The sequence below is a fragment of the Kalmanozyma brasiliensis genome (genome assembly GCF_000497045.1).
Source record: "Kalmanozyma brasiliensis GHG001 unplaced genomic scaffold PSEUBRA_SCAF6, whole genome shotgun sequence".
In the NCBI taxonomy this organism is placed as follows: Eukaryota; Fungi; Basidiomycota; class Ustilaginomycetes; order Ustilaginales; genus Kalmanozyma; species Kalmanozyma brasiliensis.
In genome coordinates, this window is record NW_015961989.1 from 750576 (window position 1) to 766271 (window position 15696).

At 57.0% G+C, this 15696-nt stretch overlaps 6 protein-coding genes across 6 annotated transcripts; 1 reads left to right on the plus strand and 5 right to left on the minus strand.

Annotated features, from left to right (window-relative positions):
* Positions 1 to 447: 447 nt before the first annotated feature.
* On the minus strand, positions 448 to 1290 carry PSEUBRA_005649 (JmjC; the record flags this gene model as incomplete). Its single annotated transcript, XM_016439067.1, has 1 exon — positions 448 to 1290. The coding sequence occupies one exon, from the start codon at positions 1288 to 1290 to the stop codon at positions 448 to 450; it is 843 nt and encodes a 280-aa protein (XP_016290360.1).
* Positions 1291 to 2342: 1052 nt separating this feature from the next.
* Positions 2343 to 5623, minus strand: PSEUBRA_005650 (uncharacterized protein; the record flags this gene model as incomplete). Its single annotated transcript, XM_016439085.2, has 3 exons — positions 2343 to 3307; positions 4064 to 4716; positions 4800 to 5623. 3 exons carry the CDS (start codon positions 5621 to 5623, stop codon positions 2343 to 2345), a joined length of 2442 nt encoding a protein of 813 aa, XP_016290361.2.
* A 1344-nt stretch (positions 5624 to 6967) lies between these two features.
* PSEUBRA_005651 (NADP-dependent oxidoreductase domain protein) lies at positions 6968 to 8490 on the minus strand (the record flags this gene model as incomplete). The annotated part of the gene is made up of 2 exons (XM_016439082.1): positions 6968 to 7947; positions 8460 to 8490. 2 exons carry the CDS (start codon positions 8488 to 8490, stop codon positions 6968 to 6970), a joined length of 1011 nt encoding a protein of 336 aa, XP_016290362.1.
* A 1040-nt stretch (positions 8491 to 9530) lies between these two features.
* PSEUBRA_005652 (Hexokinase, N-terminal) lies at positions 9531 to 11462 on the minus strand (the record flags this gene model as incomplete). Its single annotated transcript, XM_016439076.1, has 2 exons — positions 9531 to 10982; positions 11367 to 11462. The coding sequence occupies 2 exons, from the start codon at positions 11460 to 11462 to the stop codon at positions 9531 to 9533; spliced, it is 1548 nt and encodes a 515-aa protein (XP_016290363.1).
* A 540-nt stretch (positions 11463 to 12002) lies between these two features.
* Positions 12003 to 12920, plus strand: PSEUBRA_005653 (Cytochrome c/c1 hem-lyase; the record flags this gene model as incomplete). The annotated part of the gene is made up of 1 exon (XM_016439043.1): positions 12003 to 12920. One exon carries the CDS (start codon positions 12003 to 12005, stop codon positions 12918 to 12920), a length of 918 nt encoding a protein of 305 aa, XP_016290364.1.
* A 480-nt stretch (positions 12921 to 13400) lies between these two features.
* Positions 13401 to 14915, minus strand: PSEUBRA_005654 (Amine oxidase; the record flags this gene model as incomplete). Its single annotated transcript, XM_016439072.1, has 1 exon — positions 13401 to 14915. The coding sequence occupies one exon, from the start codon at positions 14913 to 14915 to the stop codon at positions 13401 to 13403; it is 1515 nt and encodes a 504-aa protein (XP_016290365.1).
* Positions 14916 to 15696: the final 781 nt, after the last annotated feature.

Below are 15696 nucleotides of genomic sequence, written 5' to 3' on the forward strand. Positions count from 1 at the left end.
TCGCTACGGCTTGTTGTGCGGTCACAAGCATTCGCATTGCCTCTATAACCTCTGTCACCTGCATTCTTCTCTTTTCTTTGCATTGTATCATTATATGGAATCTTCTTCATCATCCTCAACGGGCTCGTCTATTCTGGCAGACCGTGACAGTCATGAATCGTCCGTGCACTGCATTGTGCTGACTGAATGCCTGTGCATGAGACCGCTTCGAAATTCGCCGATGGCACATGGCTTGCGGATTTTCAAACATCGACTGAGATGGCAGCGGACAGGTAATGACTCCAGCACGGCCTTATCAGACATGGATGGGAAACACTCACGAGACCATCGATGGGTCTCTGACTGGTGCTCGCCGTCTGAATAGATTTCTAGACCTTGATGCGAAGCAACAGCCATGTTGTTCGTCGCTCGAGGGCCACTCCAGCCGTCGAGCTGCCCTTCCTGCGCTTACAGATACCAGAAGTTGACGCTTGCGCTCGTGCTCAAGCTCTGAACGCAGTGATACCAGCCTTGAGGAATGTACAGGACATCTCCGGCGTCTAGCTCGGCGACGAAGGCGTTGTCTGATGCCAGCGCTTCCGACAAGAGCGGCCGGTCCTGCGAGGGAGTCAGAAGCTCTTGCTCCGATGCAATTTCAGAAGTGTTCTGCTGAGGTCCGCTCGGCTTGATGTAGAGGTTTGGAGCCAGCGCTGGTGCGAAGAGATGGACTCGCTTGCGACCGACGATCTGAGCGAACAGGTTCTCGTAAGGATCACGATGCAGTGGGGTATAAGTGCCGCCGGGACCGATCCAAACGTTGCTCCTCCATTGCTCCTGCGCGCCTTTGGGTCCGGCCTGTGTATGCGGTAGTCCTGGAGCCTCTTGCGCCAGGCTAGGTGCCTTCGAGAGCAGGTCAAACTGAGCCAGGTAGCCTACCGGCTGCTGTTGTTGCGATGCGTCAGTCGACCACGGGATCTTGCGTCCGATGAAAGCGTCGAGGAAGAGCGAGAAGGGCATCTCGATGCGGTCCCACTTGCCGCCGCCTGCGTTGTAGCCGAGGTTGGGCTGCGAGATCTCTACCGGCACCATCAGATCCGCCGTCTCGGGCCGCTTGAGCCCGTCGAGTGTCTCCTGCCCTTTGGCGTCGATGGTGGACCATGCCTTCAGTGCTGGCCATACAACTTTCTCCGGCGACGGGTTGGATGTGAGAAGACCCTGAAAGTGGCCCGGGCGACCCGCCAGCTGGAAGTCCTTCACGAAGCGGACCGCCGAGATGCCGTTCCGTAGCGAGGCCAGTGGTCGGACAGACATGGCCTCATCGTTATCGACCAGATTGAGATGATGGGAGTGGAGGAGGAAGAATGGGAGCTGCGAGTGCTCGAGCCATACATGCACACCTGTCGAAAATGTCCGACACTTGACCGAGACATGTCCTTTGCATTCAATCAAATTTATCAAATCTACCCAGCAAGGAGAGTGACAGCTTGTCGTCCTGCACTTTTTGTCCACTTCTCGTCGGCACTTTGCATCTGCCATGAGAAGTGGATGCGGGCATTTGATTGCAACAAATCCTAGGACATAATATTGCCAGAAGATAGGCCAACAGAGAGCAATTTTCGCCAATTCAAGAGCTTCCGAACAATTTCACGGCCCCCATTTCGGGTCGTGTTTTATTTTGACGTCGCTAATTCAAGCCGAGCGCTCAAAAAAGAAATCGAGTGAAGTTTTTGAAGGTCACAAATAAGCTGCATGAATGGCCTCTTCTTTGCGTGCGATGTCGACGTGAGCCAATTGAGGGTAAATAGTTAGCCAAGGGTCATGAAATTTGATCGATCTCTCCGGAAAAAAAGCGACCTGAGTATCGAGATTTGCAGAAATTGTCGTCAAAACAGCCTTTGCGCCCATGAGGTCGGATCACAAACACGCAACTTTGCCGTTCTCATGGAAGACCACAGCCGAAATGCTGGAACATGTCAAAAATACACTCTTGGCATGCTGGTGAGCAGTCACTTCGCGCCTCTTTTGGTCACCATCGGCGGACCTGAGGCAGAAGAGTGGGCATGCTTTGCCAAGGATCCATCATCTCGGATGCGAAGGTCAATCATTGATCACTCAGCGTTGTTGAGAAGCAGGGACGAGGATTGGCGGATGTGGCGTCGCCATGTGATCCGTCTCTGGGTTCGCAGAGACTGGGAAGGGAAGGAGGCCAGGGTACTGAGATCTACCAGGCGACCATCTCGAGCCAGGTGTGCTCACGGCTGCCACCATGCAACCTTCGTCGCGATCACCCACATCATCTCAGACAAGAATGCGCAGCCGCAGCCCCAAACGACGTCACACCAAAGCTTCGACAATCGACAGTATCAACATTGCTGAGCATCGTGACCATCAAGAACAGAGAACGAAGTGTATCTCCACGGGTCCCCATCGTTCTCCTCGACAGAAGCGCGATTGCTATGCGTGGCGTCGCTCATGCAGCTCGAGTCTGGTGGTGAGATGGGTCTGTCGTTGAGCAGGAACTTGGGCGGTGGGGGCATCTGGCCCGTCTGCCTTGGCGTGTCTTTCCCCTGAACATCCTCTGTCCCTCTTTCCTCCGAGTGGGTGTCCCGATACTCTTCGGGAGACCCGAATGGCGAAAGCAGCGCCATGTCGCGCGAGCCGGAAGTGTCGTAGCTGCCACCGCTCAGGTCGGCAGCCATGATGCTATCGAGCAGCTTCTGCAGCTCTTCTGAATCCTCAAAACTCGAATTAGCCTCGGTGGAGACGACGCTGGCGATGCTGATCAGGCGACGACGGAGTGGCGAGGCGAGGTGATGGTGAGAGGGCGGAGAGCGGGACATGCTCGGTTCGTCCGCTTCCATGATGCCGTACAGCCCGCGCGGAGTGCCGGTTGCGATGCGGTGGTCTGGGGTGTCCGTCATTTTGTACGGCGAGGAATGAAGGCTGAGCGAGCCGGAGGAGCCAGTGAAGGTCTTGACGAGATTTGAAAGGGTATGTGTCGCTTCGTTCATCTCCAAGAATCCGGGTCGGGTCGGCGGCGAGACCTCTTCGAGCCTCGATCGCAATGTCGCGAGCTCGAGGAGAGCTTGCCTTGAGCTGGTTGCAGGCTCTTCGTCCATCCACTCTTGAGCTTCCTCAAGGTCTGAGTCGTCCGTGAAAGCGATGGATGGCTTATGACGTAGCGAGGGGCCCTGAAGGGGCCGGCGTGGTGAATACTTCGGCAGGAGCACGGCCTTTGGTGGACTTCGCACACGATTCGAGCTTGGGGTCCTCATGATGTGAGTAGGTGACATGAGCCTGCGGAGCTCGGGCGTGCCTGGCGGAGAACCTGTGAAGAGTATCGAAGTACCGACCGATCTGATGCTGCCCGTCTCCTCTCGAGAACTCGGAGATCGCAGGCGCTGTCCATACGACCGGCGCGAGACGATCACCTTCCCAGACGGAGAAGAGGTGGTCGAACTCTGCGAGCTGATCGTGCTGGCTCGACTCCGACCGCAGCGTGGAGGGATGGGAAGAGATTGACCAAGCAAGGACGGCGGAGGTCGACAATAGGGTTGCTGACCCATCATGGATGCCAAGTCTGTTGCGATTGGCTGGCTCAGGGCGACACTTGCCGCTGTTAGCGATACTGTTGGAATCGATTTGTTCTGGGCTGAGCACTCATCAGCGGCCATTCTCGGCCACAGCTGCGATGTGGTGAGGCTTGTCGCCACGCCCTTTCCAGCCGCCAGGGCCTGGGAGCTTGAAGGGAGCTGAAGCTGCTTCATCCAGGGATGACGGTTCTCAGAGATGTGAGCTTGTGCTGGAGACGCCGACTTTGTCGATCGCTGAGCCTGAGGATGAGCAGCCGATGGCACGGGCTTTGCGAAAGCATCCGGAATCGTTGGTCGTTGTTTGTGAGAGACAGATGGTCGTAGAGGGATGACTTTAGACGGCAGCTGTATGCGATCCAGCTCGACGCTGCGGCTCTTCTGAGCCATTGTGGTAGATTCACACACACGTGGAGAAGCGCGAGAGAGTAGATCCTCGCTGCGTCTTGTCGGCTGAGGGGGTCGAATGCAATCGGCCTTATCCGCGGTCGTACTGACATCTGAAGGTCGCGGAAGGTCCTGCGAAGCCCGAGATGGCCGCCACGTCCTTTCCATGCTTCGAAACTTCCTGCCAAAGGCGGTGAAGGGCTGTCGTGCGAGCAGCTGGAGGGTCTTGAGCTTCGAAGTAGGCGGTGGTGGTGCACTTGCTTGCTCCGTTGAAGTCTCGGGCTCGGCGAGATTCTGCAGCTGTGAGGCTGCATCTTTGCTGGCGGACGGATGATTCGGCTGGCCAGCATCTTCGCCGTTATTGTCTGCCTGGTCGTTGAGATCTGCCTCGTTGCGGAACGGCACAGTGTTTGCCGGTCTCTCGTAGAACTCTGGCGGAAGAAGGGCTCGGCGTCGAAGACCCACATTCTCGACCCGTGGTAGCTCCAGGCCTCTTCGGAGAGCATGCGTAGGTGTTTGCGCTGTTACGAGGTCAGCATCGAAAGGAGGCAGAGCACGAGGTTCAGCGGTCTCAACATCAAGCTGGGCCAGACCTGCTCGGCTGGCGCGGCCGTCTGCGTCGATCCAAGCTTCTTCCTCGATTCCATCGACTGGAGCAGCAGCCAGATCGGTGGTAGTGTCTTCCACTGTAAGCACAGCCCGCCCGAATCCGGTGAGACCGCGCGTGGTCGACACCTTTCGAGTCCGTCTTGACGGTGTGCTGAGATAGAGAAGACCTGAGTGTGATATCAGTGTCTGCCTGAGATACGATCGAGCACATGGAATGACAGCGTCGCTACTCACATGAATCTCCTGATCGAAGCAAGGCTAGTGGCGGTCCTCAACGAGCTCTTACCCTTCTCCGGGGTGATGTTCGTGTCACCGTTCTCACCGGGAACCTGGAGCGATGTTCCGTAGCTCTCGACCGCGGCCGGCTGCGGCGTCGCGCTCTTCTGCAGCTTTCGAGCTGCCATGCCAATGGAGTGTGACCAATTGCCCAAGGTCGATCTTGCAGTATCCTGGCTCAGAATGCCATCTGGCAAACGATCCGTGTTGCCAGAATTGCGATCTTGTGAGGTTCGGCCTTTGGATGACTTCGACGGCTGGACGGGCGACATGCTGAACTTGCTCTTGAGAAGGTGGTCTGACGACTTTTGACGGCGACTGGGTGTCTTTGGCTGCTGTGAAGCGGCGTCCAACGCTGCTGCATCTGTAAAGCAGCGTGGCATGGTAGAAGCTCTAATAGGTGCACGACCATCAGCGGTCAGCTTGCCATCCCTGCGCAGCGATTGGGCATCATCTTCTTGGTTTTCCTCCAGCTCATCTATATGCATCGCAGGACTTCCGAGCTGTCGGGGAAGCTGAGGGAGGGGCTTGACACCTGTACTGCTGTTGATGAAGATGGGACTCGAAATCCGCTGACCTTTGAGAGTCGAGATGGTGTCGAGCGAAAGGCGAGGAGCGATTGGAGATGCTGTTTCGGAACGCAAGAGGTCGAGTGATTTCGAGTGCGGAGTGTAGGGCGGCGTATCATCCAGAGGAGACGCTGAGATTGGCGGTAAATCGGGAGGCTTGACGATCCGCACATCGAAGCTGTGTGGGTTGGCTTCCACTTGAGGGGAAAACATCTCGAGTGCCAACGACAAGGGATCATGAGGCAGAGGCGAGGGGAGATACGAGTTTTGCGCAGGAGGTGAGGAGGCGAGAAGACGTCTCAAGGCGATCTTCGCAATTCACAGCGCCAAAGTCGTCAATCACATTGAAGAGCGGAGGGTTAGCAAATCAGCTCGACGCTCGATGCAAGCAGCTCTCGTGTGAGCCGCTGTGCATTCTTGACAACTGCACCACTTCAAGTACCACTGACTGCTGTAAGCCGTGCTTGGCTTAATGTGATTGAAGCAAGAAAAAAGCAATACCAGTGGTGCGATGTGATGGGCGGGCGCTCATTCGGTCATCCAAAAGGAACTCAAAAGCGGGATTAAGACGCAGCGATCAAAAGGCTTCATATGTCCACTCAAAAACAAGAGGGATGGTGTCACATGAAGGTCGGTCGGACGGAAATCGGCTCGACGGGTCCTGCAGGATCGTACCACCTTTTTGTCAAGCTCGTGTGATCTTGCCGTGCGGTCAAGTGAAGTGCTGCAGAGGTGCAGCTGCTCTGTGGGAGCAAAGAGCAGAATTTCCCAGCTCATATTGGGGCCACGCAAACTTGAATGACGAGAAGCGTCAAGGTCAGGAATCAAGCTTCCTTCCGGGGCTACGCGCGGATATGTGTGGCGACGCGCGGTCCGAACATCACACGACAAGCTCGTTGTTCGCTATGCCACGACGGCTCGTGGTCAGACGCGAGGACGAGAAGAGAAGCGGGCCTGACTTGTTTGCCTTCGGCATTCGGGCTGGGTCCTCCCCATTGATGCAGTCCGATGCAATTGAAGTGGGATTACCGAGGCCAAGGGTCATCGAAAGCTTGATCTAATCAGGGCGAATTCGGGCAAATCCGCAAATCATCTTACAAAGCCTTTGCGATCCTCTCTCGGCCAAACCTTATTCGCCATCCAGGCCGTCGGCAGTATTTAACATCGGCGACCGCACTGTAACTCAAATTGGCGAGGCTGAGTTCGCCGTCTCGCCAGGATGGTACCGGAAGGCTGTTGACAATCGTTGGGACAATGTCGTGCACGCGTCGCGTTGAATGGGCAAACAATGTGCAAGAAGATGGCGATGCCGAGGGCTCATTGTTCTCAGCTTTCCTGCCAGACAGTATCCAGCTCTGTCACTCGATGGCCGATGTCAATCATCGCGCGAGCTTCTACCGCATCTCAGGCTGTCTGTCACGTCACAAGCCGATCGAAAAGATGGATAGATGCACATTGATTGGTGACGTTGTAGAAAAAGCAATCACACTCCCAGACGGCAGGTGTACATGATTCGTAGAATTTTTGAAATGCTGCTTGGTGGTGGTGCAAAGCAATTTAAGCCTTGGTGGCCTGAACCTTGTCGTTGTTCTCCGGGTTGTCGGCCTCGAAGATGTCGTAGGCGGGAACAACGAGGTCGGACTGGTCGCAGACCTTCTTGGGGGTCTGAGCCAGGGCGCCCTCCTCGAGCTCCTTGAGCTCCTCGGCGGAAAGGTCGACGAGCTTGATGTTGTTCTCGATACGAGCAGGAGTGACCGACTTGGGGAGAGGGTTGCAGCCACGAGCGACCTGCCACGAGATGAGAACGTTGGCACCCTGGACGTTGTGCTTCTTGGCAATCTTGTCGACAACCTCGAGGGAAGCCTGGCTGGCACCGGTGGAGCCGAGAGGCGAGTAGGCCTGGGGCAGGATGTCCTGCTTCTTGAGCCAGCCAACGAGCTCGGGCTGAGGGAAGGTGAAGGAGAGCTCGACCTGGTTGACGACGGGCTTGATGCGGCACGACTTGAGGAGCTCCTTGGTTCGGCGGATGGAGAAGTTGGAGATACCAATGTTCTTGACGAGACCCTCGTCGACGAGCTTCTCGAGGTCGGCCCAGACTTTGGTGAAGTTCTCGGTGGTCTCAACGTCGAGAAGGTGCTTGCCGGTCTTGGGGTCCTTCTTGGAGTCGCGGGGGAGCTGGCCAGCGGGGACATCCTCAGGAACAAAGGCGATGTTCCAGTGCATCAGGTAGAGGTCGAGGTACTTGACGCCGAGCTTGTCGAGGGTGTCCTGAACGGCCTGACGGACGTGGTTGTGGTGGTACTCGTAGAGCTTGGAGGTGATCCAGATCTCCTCACGGGGGACACCGGAGAGCTTGATACCCTCTCCAACCTCGTCCTCGTTCTGGTAGCCCCAGGCACAGTCGATGTGACGGTAGCCAGACTTGAGGGCGTGGCAGACAGCATCACGCACCTCGCCCTTGGGCGACTGCCAGGTACCGAGACCGACAGAGGGGATGGAAGCGCCAGAGTTGAGCTTGAAGTGAGAAGTAGGCCTATCTTGGCGGGAAGTTGTGTGGAAAGAGAAAGAGGGAGATGCGACGCAGCGAGTAGCGTAAGCGGGAAGCGAGACGCGATGAGCGACCAAGGGGCGGAAAGAGGTCAGCAAGCGATTCCTACGAAAGACAAGCGAAGATGACGACGAGCAGCTGCCGGCTGTTCAGCGAAATGTGGAAGATGACGTTGCCGCCGATATGACAAAGGCTCGAAGCTGCAGTGTACAAAGGGGGTGTGACTTACATTGTGACGAGATGTGAACGGGTTTCTACGAGTATAGATGGTGGAAGTGGTGAGAGGGAACGAAGTCAAGAAGAAAGATGATTATATACAAGGTTTGCAGAGCAGGCGCGGACGCAGGAGCCAAGCGAGGCGGAAAAGGGAGACCGATGGCGACGGCCGTGACACAACTGAGTGTGATTTGGCCGAGAGAGCCAATGAATGACTGACAGACAGACAGGGCTAGGCTGAGGCTAGCGGTGTGTGAGTGCGGGTGATCCGAGAGAGGGTCAAACGCGGGGGGGCCAAGTTGAGAAGACCGGTCATCTCAACTAACCCAACCAACTCCACGTTGGTGCGGTGCGGTGCGGTGTGGTTGCTGATGCCGCCTGCTGCAGCTGTGTGTCACACTTTGCAACGCGCCTCTTTCCAATTTGGCACAATCCCAGTCAAGCGAAGCAAATAGAATGCCGACGTGAGATTGCCGGGCAACCCAACCCGTGGCCGGTGTGTTTGCTTTGCTTTGCCCTTTCTTCTAGCGAAGGCGTGTGCCTGAATTGTCGCCACTCCGCTGCCTCAGCCGGCCCGCTTGCTCTATCCTCAGTGTGCTAGATCAACGCAAAACAAGCAACCGCGAGAGAGACAGAGCGCTTGATTGTCCTCCTGTCGTTGAAAAGTTCATCCTCATCGGGCTTTGGCTGCTCCCCTTTTGCAACCCACTCTGCCTTTGTGAGACTCAGCCCACGGCTTTTGTGTCGGCGTGTGCCACCGTGGCTGCCCTTAGCCCAGCTACCGCTACTTCATTTCGATCATCAAGTCATGTGGGTCAAGGAGCATCTCGCCGATGCTGCCGGTCATACCCAAGCTATGTCAGCCGACAGGGTGTCGTTCACGATGTGCTGCTCAGCCCAAGGGACAAGTCATTTTGAGGGAGCCAGACAAGGCGGGCCAAGCAAGAGGTTCAAAACCGGCGACTTCTCCGCACGCCAGACATTGCCGGCCTCACCTCAGCCATCACTGGTCGGCAATCTCGATTTTGTTTCCGCTCGGCACAATTCCCGCAGAGAAACGCACCGACCAAATGGGAAAATCGCGCTCGGACCCTGCAACAGTACAAGTCACCTCTCTCGCTCCGGGCTCTACGGTACCGCCGAGCAGAATCAGGTATGATATATAGAGCGAATGGAGTCTGAGGGCGGCGTCTACCTAGCTGCGAGCGCCTGCCTCACTGGCACTCGATCGCCCAGAGCAGTGCCGTCCAGACTTAGCCGCACAGACGCATTCAGCAAACACACGTAGCAATGGACATGGATTGATACCAGATACAACACGATGCTCGCAACCTCGACAGACAACGTGACCCTCCTTTACACCTCGACGTACTTGCCCGCCTCCTTGCGCGCCTTGGTCATCGCAGCGATGATGGCCGAACCCACGCCCGATCCATCTTCGGCCTGGTAGGTCTTGATGTTGCGTCCCTTTTCGCCAAAGATGTCCTCCAGCGCCTGGTGCAATCGGTCGGCGAACCCAGGGTACTTCGAGTAGAGCGATCCGTCGGCACCCACACCGCAGCCCTTCTCGAGGTAGCCCATCTTGGTCACCAACGCAGCGATACCGCACGAGCTCAGTCGCGCCGATCGCGTACCAATCAGCTTGGCCAGCTTGCGGAAGAATTGCCTCTCCTCGATCGTCGTGTCGATGCCGAAAAAGTGGGTGAACAGTCCCACCACCGTGAGCAGCTCCTCGGTAGGGTCCAGCTCCATGAGCGACAGGAAGGCCGTGTCAAAGGCGTTGGTCTTTTCGAGCTTGTAGGTGTTCTGTCCCAAGAAAAGCACGCCCTCGTCGATGAGGTCGCAGATGCAGAGTCGGAACAGCTCGCCCAGGTACAGACCGGCGATCATCTTTTCGTACGACTGCTCGTGCGGCTTGTTCGAGTGCATGTCAATGTGCTCGTCGTATTTGGTGCGGATCTCGGCCATGTGTTCGTGCTTGAACGAGTCAAAGGCGCCGTACTCGCAGTTGATGGCCATCTCCTCGTCCTCTGGCAAGCCGAGGTGCTTGATCTTGGGGATATCCTTCATGTGCTCCATGTAGGCAGCGTTACAGCCCGTACCAAAGATGCATGCAATCCTCGTGTCCTGGTTGACATAGTTGGATGCAATGAGCGTACCCGTGGTGTCGTTGATGATCGAGACCATCTTGATGGGCAGCTTGTACTTGTCGAGCGACTCGCGGAACATGGCAGCGCAGTCGCGACCTTCCGTGTTGGGGTTGCCGAAGCCCTTGGTCCATCGGACCAGCTTGCCGTGGTCGATCTTGTCTTGCTCCATGGGGTAGCTGAACGTGAAACCGAGAGCGAGCTCCTCCTCGAGAATCACATCGCCATTCTGGTCGCCAAAGTGGTCCTTGATGAAGGTGGCCAGACAGTCGGCGCAAAAGTCAAAGAGCTTCTGGCCCTCGGTCTGCTTCTGCTCCTCGGTGAGACGGAACTTGGACTGGGTGATCTCGAACTTTCCAGCGCCCTTGAGCACGACGTGGCAGACACGCAGGTTGGTGCCTCCGAGGTCGAGGGCGAGGTAAGATCCCTGTTCGTCTCCAGTGGGCCAGCCAAAGACGTAGGCGGGAAGCATGGGTACGGTCTGGCCATCTTTCTGAAGACCCTCCTCGAGCACGCCCACAAAGCGGTCGGTGATCATGCGCAGACGCTGAGGGGTGATGGTGAAGATCTTCTCAAAGCGCTCGTAGGCCTTGTTGAGCTCCTCCTCGCGCGCATGCGGGTTGTCCTCATGCTTGTGGGAGCTCGTGTGCCAGGATGAGATCTGTTGGGTCCAGGAGGGTTCGCGGAGGGGATTGAGTGTAAGCAGGGCGCGCTCCATGTACGAGATGCTGTGGTCGACGACATGGGACACTTTGGAAAGAGGGGAGGAAGAAAGGAGGGCGTGGGCGACAGCAGTCATATTGAAAGAGTCTCGTGAAGGCCAAGCGAGTCGATTGCTGAACGAGGTTGGATCTGGCTTGACTGATGAGATCAGAGCTCTGATGATGGTCCGAGTGCTTGGATGATGGAGATGCTGCGAATCCGAGCTGACGGACCGTGATGGCCATGTGGTGGATCGTGGAAGGAAGGATGCAGTCGAAGGCATGGCTCCATCTGCTTATATTGGATCGCGGTGCAGGTTCAGGACGAGAGAGGGAGTACTTACATGGGTCTCGAGTTTTTCGGTGCCAGAGCCACGACGCTTGCTGGCGAGTGAGATGGAGCCTCGACGGCTGGGGTTCTTGTCCGAAGAGAATGACATTGCTAGGCGGTGCGGACGTTGCTACGAGACGGGCAAGCAGAAGCAGCGAGGATGCCGGATGAATGAGCACGGGGGTCGAGGCTGTGGTGAGGAGGCAAGAAGAATGGTCAGCGATGAATCACCGATGAGGCCGCCACCTCGTCGAAGCCACGGGTTACTGCTAGACTTACTCTATGAAGGACTCGAGCTGGCTGAGTGAGACAGGAAGCAACTGCGACGACACTTGAATGGAAGTGTGATAAGAGGCAAGGCAAGATGAGTGTTGGATGACTTTTGCTCACAAAAGAGGCGCAGGGTGCATCACACACACCAACAACGAAGTCAAATTCCACCGAAAAATGTTCCGACAAGAAGGCAACAGCACACCGCAGCGCAGCCTTGGCAGCAACGCACTGATCAATCAACAAAAAAAAATGCTCACTCATCCCATAATCGGTACACCCCGGCCGCCTTGCCATACGCACCCTTCTTGTCCAAGTCATTTTGAGCGTACAGCAAGACCTCGACGACCGCATTGACGTGTTACGCCGCGACAGGACCATGTGGCCATTCAGCTCCTCCTCATCCTCATCATTACCCACGCCTGCGCCGGCGGCGTCCGCCGACAGGTGTCCGGTGGACGACGAGACACGCCAAGCATGGCTCAAGGCGAATCCGGGCAAAGCGCATCCCTTCCAGCCCGACACGACGCCGACACAGCAGCAGCAGCAGCAGCAACAAGCGCAGCAATCGCAAGCGGGGCCTTCGCGACCCTCACGCTACGGCAATGACGAGTCGCGGCTTTCCAGCGAGCGCGAGATCTCATCGATACCGCGCAGCTACTCTCCGCTCGCCAACCCAACAGCAGCGCAAGCCGCACAGCCGCCTTCGACGCCCTCGCCCACGGACGGGGAAGATTCAGACGGCAAATGGGTCTACCCCTCGGCGAAGCAATTCTACAATGCGATGAAGCGCAAGAATCAGAACCCGCAAGTGGCGGATATGGACGTGGTGGTGCCCATCCACAACGCGGTCAACGAGCAGGCCTGGCGCCAGATCTTGGCATGGGAGCGCATGTGGACGCATCGAGAGCAGGCCAAAGGCGAGATCAAGCTCGTCTCATTCAAAGGAAGGCCCAAGGACCTGACGTGGAGGGCATGGCTCAATGGATTGGCGGGCTACCAGCACCCCTTTGACAGGCACGACTGGACGGTCGAGAGAACAGGTGGGCAGCAGGTGCGCTACATCATCGACTTCTACACCGGCAAGGCACAAACAGCGCAAGCAGCAGCTCCAGCGCAGCCAGCGCGCTCAGACGAGAGGATAGCGGACAAGTTTGGGGCGGCAGCTCAAGCAACGACAGGATTGAGCTTCTACTTGGACGTGAGGCCGGCGCCGTCGACGCTCGAGGGACTCGCGATGCGATCGGCTAGATTGTGGAACAAGTACTTTGGCGCTGCTGGCTCTGCGCCGCATTAATTGCTCGCAAAGCATGCCAGCTCATGTATACGATATCGCTACATGTTTGCAAACCACAGCTCAATTCAGCATCCAGCATTCACCAGTCACCATCCACGAGCCTCGAAGACTGCTGCTGGAGATGGATCGGTGAGACTTCGGCTGAAAAAAAAAGGCGGACCTTGAAAATCCAGAAGCACAGTCTGCCTCTTGCTGGCTGCCCTTTGCTTCGGCGAGATTGTTCTCCCAGCTTGAAAGCGCACGCCTTCTTCTCAACATGACTTGTCAATTCTCAGCACAGCAGACATGCAACAAAGCGTCCTTTCTAGTGTGTATTTGACAGCGTGACAGAGAGTGTACAACCGCGCTTCTAGGCGTCTTGAGCATGATTCGTGACGGCGAGCGGTAACGGGGTGAGGAGTGAATGTGCTTCCGGTGCAGGCGATACTTGCAAGGGATTCCAGAGGGGTTTCCGATTGTCCTGCGAGGCGCATCGACACATCACTTGGAGAGAAGGCGCAGCTCGTGGTTGCGTCGGCCGTTGACCCAGTCCGGGTTGAGCAGCGTAAGCTCCGGAGTGCCCAGCAGAGCACGGTTGACCGCCTCCCACCCGAGCGCCGACGAGTGGTCCTGGTTGCCCACCTCGTACTTCCACGATCCGAATCGACCGCGGCTGTAAATGTCGTGCTTCTCCAGCTCAGGCAGCAAAGTGGCCAGCGCAGCGTCTCGTCCGAGCGAAGGCGTAGGGTAGCCGGGGGTGAACTTGCGGTGGTAGGTCGACACGATCTCGTCGTCGGCGTTGATGAGGTTGGTGTTGATGCAGCCCTGGATGGTCTCGGCCAGGATGGTTTGCGCGTCGACGGGCTTGAGGTGCGACTCGGAGACCTCCATCATGAGCGACCAGTACGGGCCCTCCTTGGCGTCCTTGGAGGGGGTGCCCTTGGACGGGTCGGCATACTGGAGCGTTGGCAGCTTAGCATCAGCCTGCGGGCAGTTGTAGGGCGAGTAGTTGGAGAAGATGGTGGCACGGTAGAAGGGGCAGTCGTCCTCGGGGAAGTAGAGCCAGCACTTGTCACCAATGCGAGGAGGAAGCGAACCGCGGATGCCGATACCAATGACGTGCGTCGACGAGGAAACAAGGCCCTCCTTGACGGCAGCCTTGAGCTGAGCGTGGTTGGTCTCGGCGGGAAGCTTGACGTTGTCAATCATAAAGTCGAGCTGCATGGTGCTGATGAGGTGCTTGTACTTGATGCTGGAGCCATCGTCGAGGTGGACAGTGTGTGCAACGGCATCGACCGTCTTGACGCGCTTGTTGAAAAGCAGCTTGTCCTGGGGCAGTGTACGAGCGACCGCCTTCCAGATACCACCGGTACCGTCGCGAGCGGGGAACTTGAAGGTGGCGTTGGGGCCCCAGTTACCTGCGACCTTCTTGTTGAGCGTGTTGGAGACCACGAGCTTGAGCGAGGGAGCGGCGACACGCTCACCGAGCCACTTGCACTGCATCATGGTGGTAGGAACAGCCCAGACCTTGAAGTTGTAAGGGCGCATGAAGAGGTCGGCGAGACCCTGACCCATCATTCGCATGATCCACTCGTCAAAGTTGGTAGGAGCATCCTTGGCACGCGCACGCTCCTCAGCAGCGTCGATCATGCCCTCGATGCACTTGACCTGCTCCTGGACGGGGAGCACCGAGATGTTGTTCTGGTAAGGGTAGGGGACCCAGACGTTCTTGGAACGGACGTAGGAGACACGCTGGTGCTCGTACCAGTCTTGCTTGTTGGGGAGAGCCTCGTGGATCATGTCGTCAAAGTACTGGTAGTGCGAGAAGATGACGTGTCCGCCGACGTCGAAGAGGAAGCCCTCGTCGGTGGTGTCGGTGGAAGCAAGACCACCCGCCTCCTTGTTGGCGTCGATGAGGAGCCATGGACCGTGGTTGAGCTGGTTGAGGCGTTTGGCGGCACCGAGACCGGTAGGGCCGGCACCGATGACGAGAGTCTCTACTTCGGTGGTAGACATGGTGTACGTGTATCGAGGGGATATGAACGAGCTTGAGGACGCGCACGTTCGAGAAGAGATGATGGTGACAGGAAGGGAGAGGCAGAGAGGATCGACGCTAGATTTGGATGTGAGAGATTTTTGGTGTTGGACAGAAGAAATGTCAGAGCGCGCGCGGTTCGCGGGCAGCTGACCAGACAAAAACAAGTGGCGGCCAACACTCAAATCCGGGAGAGAGCGAGTGGCCAGCACGCACATGCACACACACACGCATCCACCCCGTCCACACGCACACTTCGGATTTGGACGAGGCTCTGATCCTGCGCGAAGATCTTTTCGAGGCCCGATCGGCGTGTGAGCTGAGCACAATTGTCCGGAAGGAACAGGGGTGAAAGCAACTCCGGCGACAAGAGCGAACAAGTCAACTGCGAACGGATGGGCTGCTGCAAAGTTCGTTTGGAGTGCAGATCACTCCTCTTCCATCCCACAAGGGTTCCTTGTTGCTTCGCTAAGAGGCGATAAATTTCGAAATCTCTGATGAACCGAGCCAGGTGAGACAGCCATCCAAACACAGCCTTGTCCGACTGTCTGGCTTCGGCAACACCGTAGATGCTGCTGCAAATAGCAATCAAGCATAGCAGCACCAGTCAATACGATCAATCAAAGCGTCGAGATCGTCAGGGCCCGAGAGGCTCGACTGCTCAAGAACGTTGCCTCCTTGCTTGCTTGCTTGCTTGCTGATCGTCTCACCTCACGCCCACGGGGTTCAGTCCACGCGTGTGCAGCTGACCCCGAGGGTCCT